Raw genomic sequence first — 11,005 nt, 5'->3', positions numbered from 1 at the left:
AGTCAGACGTAAAAAGCATACAAGGTTAAATTTTACTTATATGTTCATGAAATCACTAGTGTCGGAGGTCAGAGTTCACATTCGCACACAATAACACGCACACGCATACATGCATGCATAAGTACATACATACTTACATACGTACATACATAAATACAGACATACATACGCATATATATATATATATATATATATATATATATATATATATATATATATATATATATATATATATATATATATATATATATATATATATATATATATATAGATATTATACAAGAATAAGGTCAGGGAATCGTCAATTAGTAATAGAATTAATAATTAACAATTTTGCCAAGTAGTTCAGTATGAAAAAAACCTTTATCGGTAAAATCATTTATCATCGTAAATATACAGGGATTAGCATTGAGTTGCTTCTCCAACATACTGAAAATTTAGAAATAGCAGTCAAAAAACTACTGATTCTAAACTACAAATTTTTCTCTAAATGGATGGCGATATTTATGCCGCACATAGAACAAAAAACCAGAGTGAAAAGCAAAAACAAACCTGCCTTTAGTTAATTGGATACGAACGTTTCGCGGTTAAGATATTAATCTATTCCGTCTCATCAGCCCAATATTCTGATAAATCTGAAAGTGTCTCTAAAAAAATTCACGGTAATTTCTGGCCATGCGACGCCAAAAATCAACGAGAAGAAAAGGCACTTACGAATTCATCGGCTAGCGAGTTCAGGCATCCCATCTCAAAAGAAATCCATTCCATGTGCGTCACAAAATAGTCCCGTATGAAAAAAAGTCCCGTGTGAAGGGATTACGGTTTAACCATCTAACTTAGAGGTATCAAATATAAATTATACAAGAATAAGGGCAGGGAATCGTCAATTAGTAATATCTATATAGATAGATAGATAGATAGATAGATAGATAGATAGACAGACAGATATGTGTTTATGTTTCTCTGTACATACATACATACATACATACATACATATATATATATATATATATATATATATATATATATATATATATATAGGGAGAATTCACAAACAAAGACAAAACGTGAAGACAGGTGGTGTAGAAAACAAACAAGTATTAGTATAACGCTCGGGAATTGAAACAACGTCTTTACGGTTTCGAGCCTACACTCTTCCACAGAAAGGAACACAGAAAGAAACAAGGAGAAAAAAAAAAAGCAGAGAAAAAAAGCAGAGAAAATAATGCAAACCCCATACCAAAGACCAGCAGTCACCCATGCATATCGGTCTCCCCTCTCCACGCCACCAGTGTTATCCAAGGGAAAGGCAAAGGGGCCAATACAGCTTGGCACCTGTGACGTCGCATCTCATTTCTACAGCTGAGTGTGAACTGGAGCAACGTGAAATAAAGTGCCTTGCTCAAGAACATATATATATATATATCTAATTCCTTATGTACTTTGTACTTCTATATGTAAACCATGTTGGCAAAATAATATAGTCTGCCATGGACACCTGTGCTTTGGTTCTTTCTTTCTTTTTCTTTTCTTCCTTTTTTTTGGCACTTTTGCTATGAATGAAATTAATGAATTCAACGGGATACACCGTCTGCAAGTAGTTGGGTTCAGCATATTATCCTCCATTTTCTAATTGTTATACATATATATATATATATATATATATGTATATATATATATGTATATATATATATATATATATATATATATATATATATATATATATATATATATATATATATATATATATATATATATATATATATATATATATATATATATATATATATATATATATACATATATATATATATATCTATATATATATATATGTGTGTGTGTGTGTGTGTGTGTGTGTGTGTGTGTGTGTGAAGGCACATGGCTCAGTGGTTAGAGCGTCGAGCTTACGATCGCGAGGTTGTGAGTTCGAATCCCGGACCGGGCTGCGTGTTGTGTTCTTGATCAAAGCACTTTATTTCACGTTGCTCCAGATCACTCAGCTGTAGAAATGAGTTGCGACGTCACTTGTGCCAAGCTGTATCGGCCCCTTTGCCTTTCCCTTGGATAACACTGGTGGCGTGGAGAGGGGAGACCGGTATGCATGGGCAAACTTGCTGGTCTTCCATAAACAACCTTGCCCGGATTTGTGCTTGGGAGGGAAACTTTCTTGGTGCAATCCCATGGTCAGTCATGACCGAAGGGGGTCTCAGCATTTCGAAACGTCTGGATAGAATAGAGACAGCTGATGAAGGGATATTCCAAGTGGCTTTCCGTTTTCCTATGTGTTCGTTCCGTTGTCTGTAGTTTATTGTTCTAACGTCCTGTACCCTGATATGCATGTATATACACACGTAGATGTAAGTATGTACATATATGTGTGTATACATGTATATATATTCTTTGTATTATTACATTATTGAACGCTCACGTCCTTTTTTGCAAGTAAGTCTACTATATATATATATATATATATATATATATATATATATATATATATATATATATATATATATATTCATATATATATATATGTATATATATATATATGTATATACTTACATAATATATATACATATATATGTATATACATATATATATTTTTTTTCTGATGACCCCGTAAACGAACTAGGGTAATGTGATGAACGCACGAAAGTAAGTTGTATGGGGTTGAATCAAACTGTTTTTAAAGAATATGATATGTAACTCCTACAAAATGTCTTCAGTGTCTCTTTCTTTCGTTTGTCCGCTCGTATACATATATATATATATATATATATACATACATACATACATACATACATACATACATACATACATACATACATACGTACATACATAAATGCATACGTATGGACGTATATGCACATATGTATATGAGTGTATATGTGTGTATATATATATGTATGTATATGTATATATATATACATATAAATAAACACATATATTTATTTCTATATGTATGTATGTATATATGTATCTGTATATATATATATCTGTATGTATATGTATATATATATATATATATATATATATATATATATATATATATATATATATATATATATATATATATATATGTATATATATACATACATACATGCATACATACATATACATACATATATATATATATATATATATATATATATATATATATATATGCATATGATATTACGTATGGGCGTGTGCTTATGTGTATATTGGTGCACATCAGAGCTTCGAACGAAAAGGATCTGGGCTATTTAGGTATAGAAGCTGACTCGAATAAAATCGCCAACGATTCGCATGTGGTTACATTTTGTTATATATATATATAGATATATATTCAATGGCCACCATGTTGGAGCACCGCATTAAAGGGTTTTAGTCGAAGAAATCCACTTCAGGTCTTATTCTTTGTAAGCTTACCACTTATTTTATCGGTTAGTTTTGCCGAACTGCTACATTATGCTAAACACACCAGCATCAGTTGTCAAGCGATGGCGCGGAGACAAACACACACACACACACACACACACACACATCTATCTATCTATCTATCTATCTATCTATCTATCTATCTATCTATCTATCTATCTATATATATATATATATATATATATATATATATATATATATATATATATATATATACGACGGGCTTCTTTCAGTTTTTCGCTTCCCAAAACCCTCACAAAACTTTGGTCGGCCTGAGGCTATAGCAGAAGACACTTGCTCAAGATGCCATACATTGGGACTGAACCTGGACCATGTGGTTCGGAAGCAAGCTTCTTACCATACAGCCCTGCGCCTATATGTTTGTATATATTTATTTATATATGTGTGTGTGTATGTGTGTGTGTGTGTGTGTATGCATGTGTGTGTATGTATATCTATGTGTATGTATGTATGTTTTGTTATTTAAAAAAGAAGTCTTTATCAGTTGATGTGTTAATAGAGTGATCCGATCAACTAATTAATATATTCATAATTAGAAAAAGAAAGCGAATTCCAATCAAGGTCAAACTTCTAATTTTGATATAATCAGCAAAAAACTTGATTGATAAGAATTCGTTGATTAAGAGGTCATTGGAGGCGGGGGTCTAAGGTACCAAACTACGATTATATTCCACCAATAGAGTGATTTGAAACTGTTTCAAGGACTTTACGTTCACTATATTATAGACTGTCTCTTGTCTTATTTTCTTCTATATTTGGTTAAAAAAATAACAACAACTTATAAATCTTGACGTTAGTTTAACAGATTTTCTCCTCTTCCACCTCCTACATTTACTACGCCCATTCCACCACCACCACCACTACCACCGCTGCTGCTGCTGCTACCATCATACGTTATTCCTATCTATCGCTATACACTTCACTCCCGCTACTACTACCACCACTACCATCGTACGCTTTCCTGTAGAAGTAGTGGAAGTACAGGAAAGCGTATGATGGTAGTGTAGTGTACTTCTGCGTGAAAGCGCATGACTCAGTGGTTACAGCATGGGGCTCACAATCATGGGGTAGCGAGTTCGATTCCCGGACAGGGCTGTCGTGTTCTTGAGCAAGACACTTCATTTCACGTTGCTCCAGTTCACTCAGCTGTAGAAATGAGTTGCGACGTCACTTGTGCTAAGCTGTATCGGCCTTTGCCTTTTCTTTGGATAACACTGGCGTGGAGAGCGAAATGCCGCCAGCCAATTTCTCCGGCACACTAACGATCCTGCCAGCTCAGTGCTTTCCTCTATTTTTCTAATTCAACACCATTTTTTTTTAATCGTAATCATTCGAATCTGCTTTAACAGATGTTATTTTGTCTAATTCCTGTATCTATCTTCTACACCCATTATAATATGGAGGTCTTAATTCAATCACTCTACTCTATTTCCTCTTCAAATCTGCCGTAAACCATTAATTAGTTACATTAAATCCTCACAATTCAAGATATATATATATATATATATATATATATATATATATATATATATATATATATATATATATATACATACACACACACACACACACACACGTACGTAAACCTTTTGGGAATTCTTCTTTCAAGCTCTCTGAGTGAACCTGTGCACGTAGTTACACAAACATATGGAATACACATGCATACGCATACACACACACATACACATAACCAGTAATGAAGCACACAGGCATACACATGCATGCCCACGAAGCGAGTGCAAGCTATCCACACACACACACACACATACAAGTATAGTCTATATCAGCCAATTCAGATAACTAAAATCCCCAAGAGCTCTTTTTACTTAAACGAAGAAGCCTTGCAACTTTGTTAGCGAACAGCTAGAATTCTGCAAAGGAAAAAGCAAGCTTTAATAAAGCCCAAAGGATCACCCGTGCTTGCATGCATTTGTACGTACGCATGTAGAGATATGCATACGTTCATACATGCAGCCAAATGGCATTATTACTGACGCTGTAAATGCGGTGAGCTGGCAGAAACTTTAACACACTAGACGAAATGCCTATCACCCGTCGCTACGTTCTTAGTTCAAATTCCGCCGAGATTGACTTTGCATTTCATCCTTTCGGGATCGATAAATTAAGAACCAGTTACGGACGGGGGTCGATGTAATCGACTAGTCCCTTCTCCCCAAATTTCAGATCTTGTGCTTATAGTAAAAAGGAATTATTACTGAGGTTGTAAGTAGAAATTAGATATAATAATAATAAACTTATACATGGAAAGATAGATTTTTTTTTTGTCAATGCAAGTGAAATAACTTAACAAAATTGTTGTTTATGCTATTAAATTTTTGTTTTTATTCGAACCTTGCATTCTCAGAGAAGATATATAATGGGAAAATTTAGCCGCAAATATTTAGTAATAGAAACCGGATTGCTATACCCGATGCAAAAAAAGAAAAAAAAAGTTAAAACAAAAACCCTGAAGAATTCGATTACTATTCGTTAGAATATTACCAACGTCATAATAAAAAAAACTGACCATTCAAGATTTCGTGTAGAACCGGATCTAACATAATATTTGAAATATGTACATCTAAAAGGGCGATATTTTCAACCCAGACGTTACGACCGTATCCAATTCAAGTGTTTCAATTCTGTGTATATGCATATATTTAATCGAGTGCTGACATATAGCATTAATTTGACATGCTATTTTCTATCATCAATAAAACTTTCAGCATTTTTGACGACACGGGTTTACTAGTATATATATGTATATATGTGTATGTTTGTGTGTGTATGTATGTGTGTGTGTGTATGTGTGTGTGTGTGTGTATAATTGTTATGTGAACGATAATATTTTGAAGACAACAGGGTTTAATGTTTAATTCCATATATACATATGTGTGTGCGTGTATGTGTGTGTATGTATGTGTGTGTGCGAAACTGATAAACTAAATACAATTTAAGTTTAATTTTAATTAGAATACCAGCGACTTCAGAGCAAAACCGCTCACTACTGTTTGCCTGCATGTAGCGTATCTGAGTGTCATTCACTCTCTTTCTGTTTGCTGTTCGAGTCTCCTTGTCCTAGCGTAACTGATCGGATACACATTGCATTTTATTATAAGTAAGAATTCTCTTCTTGTAATTTCTAGAACAAAGAATCGAAGAATCGAAGAGTATAAAATCAAGATATATTGACAAAATACCAGTGAGTATAAAATAATCTTTCCCTTTGAATGCTGCTTTTTTAATACCCGTGTTTTCTTTTGGTCAAGTGGAGGCGCAATGGCCCAGTGGTTAGGGCAGCGGACTCGCGGTGATAGGATCGAGGTTTCGATTCCCAGACTGGGCGTTGTGAGTGTTTATTGAGCGAAAACACCTAAAGCTCCACGAGGCTCCGGCAGGGGATGGTGGCGAACCCTGCTGTACTCTTTCACCACAACTTTCTCTCATTCTTACTTCCTGTTTCTGCTGTGCCTGTAATTTAAAGGGTCAGCCTTGTCATACTGTGTCATGCTGAATATCCTCGAGAACTACGTTAAGGGCACACGTGTCTGTGGAGTGCTCAGCCACTTGCATGTTAATTTCACGAGCAGGCTGTTCCGTTGATCGGATCAACTGGAACCCTCGACGTCGTAAGCGACGGAATGCCAACAACAGTTTCTTTTGGTGAAGGCGTTTGGCCGAGAGATTAGACTCATGATCTTAAGATCATGGTTTCTATTCTCAGACCAGGCACTTCCTTTCACGTTGCTTCTGTCAGTCTATTCAGCTGTAAATAAGTTCGAGCAATAGTTGGGAAGGTAACACTGTAACGGACAGGCACGCCCAGTTCAAGACGGGGTGAGTGTTGTAATCCCAGTCACTCATATATCATTGAGCTCCGACCTTATAAGTCATAACAGGCTTAAGCCTTTCATAGCAATTATTGCTTTGGTTGTTACTGTCTAGATGATTGAGTAGAACTATTATATAATCAAAAGTACTGTGGCCATGAATATCCCATTTTAAATTCTGGAAAAATATCTCTTGACAACATACACGGACAGTAGTATGTGATTTGATGGAGATATGACGACTGTTTCTAGCAAATACAATGACCACATAAAGGCTCTCACTCTTTTGCTTCGTCCGAAAGGATTGCGTAGAAAAATAGGAAAAATAGAAAAAATAGGAAAAATTACAAGGATTCAGTAGCTTATGTGTAGTAGTAGTAGTAGTAGTGTTGTAGTAGTAGTAGTAGTAATAGTAGTAATAGTAGTAATACAATAAGAAGTATACAGGGTGTGTCTAATTGATATTGCAGTTGTAGGAACTGCTGTCAGTCGGTGCATTTGTCAATACTGCAATTGGTCCCTACAGATCTAATTAGATGAACTACGAGGTTGATCTTTTTTTTTTCTACGGGGAAACGAATAATCTAATATACTTCACTTCTTGGAAATCGGACACACACACACACACACACACACACAAATACACCACAGACACACCCCCATGAATGTATTTCTTCTGTACTTCCAACATAACAACCAATACATCGACATCACAACAACTACTATCACCACTACCACCACTTACATCAATGTTTTTTCACCGACACACAACGCCTTCCATCACCACCTCATACAGCATGTAGCAGCAGAAGTAGCAGCATTAATATTATTATTATTATTATTATTATTATTATTATTAGTAGTAGTAGTAGTAGTAGTAGTAGTAGTAGTAGTTGTAGTAGTAGTAGTTGTAGTAGTAGTAGTAGTCATTTTTACTATAGGCACAAGGCCTGAAATTTGACGGGAGGTTGATAGCCGATTGCATCGATTCCAACTGGTAACTTATTTTTTCGATCCAGAAAAGATGAAAGGTAAAGTTGACCTCGGCGGAATTTGAACTCGGAACGTAAGGTCGGAAGAAATGCCGCGATGCATTTTGATTACATGGACCCTGGTACGCAATTGGTACTTATTTTATTGACCTCGAAAAGATGAAAGGCAAAGTCCACCTCGGCGGAATTTGAACTGAGAACGTAAAGATGGAGACGTAGAACCGAATGCTCTGAGTTCTGGCGATTTAAATAAGAGTTTTGACTGTTATTTCCAGCAGGCAGACATACTTAGTATGTCCTTTGATTAATTTTAATTATGTTCATTGGTATATATATATAATACAAATAATATGTGAGTATATGCATATATACGTACATGTTTGTACATACCTACATCTACATGTATATATAGATGCATATCTGGGTACAGGACGTAGCAAAAAAACGTGGACAAAATGATAAACAGGGTACAGAAAATACACAGGCCACATAGAGAACATATCCTTCATCAGCTGCCACCATTCTAAAACTAAGTGTTTCGAAGAGTTAGGGCAGGACGCATTGTTAGAATGGCTCTTCCCACGGAGACAAATTCTCTCTCTCTCTCTCTCTCTCTCTCTCTCTCTCTCTCTATATATATATATATATATATATATATATATATATATATATATATATATATATATATATATATATATATATATATAAGCATATGTATGTGTGTGTGTGTACATACATATACACACATACACCCAAGTAAAAATGATCACCAGTTTGATGTTGGTGCAGTCCTCTTTCCTCCAGCTACCACACCCTGGATCCTCTGTTGGCGAACTGATGCTAGAGGGAAGAGTGAGTCTATATCTGCTGGCGAGATTTGATTGCTATTCCTTGCAGGTTGAATGAGTGACTGCATACATGGACATCTGTTGGCAGTAATGATTGCGTTGTTGTTGTTTGTTTGTTTGTCGTTGTTGTTGTTGCTTTTATTGCTGTTGTTGTATGATCTTGAATTAAAACGACTTCATTGTCCTCTTCCGTCACAGGTAATCATTGAACGAGGTCCTAGAGAAAAACACCTCCCTTTCTTGGACAAGACCAAATTCCTGATTCCGATGGACCTGACTATGTCACAGCTGATGGGAGTAATTAGGTAAGAGGGAATTATCTGCTTTCACATTGATCATCTCCATCCTTTAGCCTCCAATATCCAACAGGCCTAATCCGCCGGACATTTTTAACTCTATCACCAAGCCACACTTGGGTATCCTTAGCAAAAACCATTGTCAAAATATTCAGGTAGAGTCCACTTGTCGAAGGATTCTTCAGTTTATTGAACCATTGCTTGCTATTGCAGTAGCAGTAGCAGTGGAAGCAGCTTACGAGTCTAATTGTTTCCTTCTATTTAGCGGGCGAGTTTTAGAGGGACCTAAAAAGTTATTGCTATTGCCTTTCGACCTTCGAATTAGAGATAAATATATTTTAAGCTTCTAACAATGGAGGCATGTATATATATATATATATATATATATATATATATATATATATAAACATAATTAAGGGATCAGCAAAAGTTGCTTCACCACATACCGAAGTTCAGAAATAGCAGCTAAAGCGCTGAAACTCCAACAGATAGCATTACTTGTAACTCACGAAGGCAAAACAAGAAGAAGAAGAAGAATATTGTGTATATATATATATATATATATATATATATATATATATATAACAAAAGAAGGAAGATGCATACAATTTATATAGTTTAGATATATTTTAAAGGGTAGAAGATTATGAAGTCTACCGGTTTCGCATTTCGCTAGGAAAATCTCTTCAGCGAAATTCATTTTTACTATATATATATATATATATCTTTATGTATGTATGTATGTATGTATGTATGTATGTATGTATGTATGTATGTATGCATGCATGTATGTATGTTTGTATGTGTGTGTGCGTTTGTGTGGCGTGTGTGTGTGTGTGTGGTGTCTATGTGTGTTTACGCATGTGCACATACTTTGTTGTAAATGAACGAAACATTATACTATTGTAAAACAGATGTCTCTCATTTGTATATTTTCAGACAACGATTAAAACTGAAGAACACACAAACGCTATATCTGGTAGTCAACAGTAAAACGTTAGTAACAATGACCTGTACAGTTGCTGAACTTTACCAGATCGAAAAAGACAAAGATGGCTTTTTGTATTTCCATTACGCATCACAAGAAGTGTTTGGGGGGCTTGAGAGCCGAAATTACCACTGCTTTTCACACAATTTTCCATGCAAAACGACGGACGTTAGCTGGAGAAGTTCATGACCAAGAATTTGATCATTAAAAGCAAATAAATAAATAAATATATAAGCCAAACTTCCTTTTTATCTGATCTTACCGAAGAGATTTCTTTGAAAGCTTGGCATATGAACAAACTCGTTGCTACGAGATAAAATATACATGAACACTTTCGATGTTAAAATGATATTTTGTCAGCCATTAGTAAAAAAAAAAAAAACCTCAAAAAACCAAAGACAAATCAAATGAAAGCTAATGTGTTTAATATCCACAGCAAAGAAAATCAAAAAGACTATTTTCGGGAAGATTCAAAGACTTAAAAAACTAAGCACCTCCTCCCTGACCCACCATTAAAAGACTATGAAAAACAAAATAAAAACCAACAACTGTAGTTTTTAAGTGCCATTGCTATATTGGTGCCAAAATTAATGGTAAATACCTACCTACCCTT

The 11,005-nt window shown here is 34.9% G+C and overlaps 1 protein-coding gene across 1 annotated transcript in view; it reads left to right on the top strand.

Annotated features, from left to right (window-relative positions):
• The window catches only part of LOC106875704 (microtubule-associated protein 1 light chain 3 beta-like), a 23,142-nt gene extending 12,358 nt beyond the window's left edge, over positions 1-10,784 (top strand). The window contains exons 2-4 of the mRNA XM_089361294.1: positions 6,585-6,640; positions 9,307-9,413; positions 10,344-10,784. Of these exons, the coding sequence (XP_089217420.1) occupies positions 6,585-6,640; positions 9,307-9,413; positions 10,344-10,581 (401 nt within the window). The 3' untranslated portion in view covers positions 10,582-10,784. The remainder of the gene's footprint in view (positions 1-6,584; positions 6,641-9,306; positions 9,414-10,343) is intronic.
• The last annotated feature ends 221 nt before the right edge of the window (positions 10,785-11,005 follow it).

This window comes from Octopus bimaculoides, chromosome 12 (genome assembly GCF_046866305.1).
Source record: "Octopus bimaculoides isolate indiv1 chromosome 12, ASM4686630v1, whole genome shotgun sequence".
In the NCBI taxonomy this organism is placed as follows: Eukaryota; Metazoa; Mollusca; class Cephalopoda; order Octopoda; family Octopodidae; genus Octopus; species Octopus bimaculoides.
The sequence above is the reverse complement of the archived record's forward strand: the minus strand, read 5'-3'. Positions and strand labels throughout refer to the sequence as shown.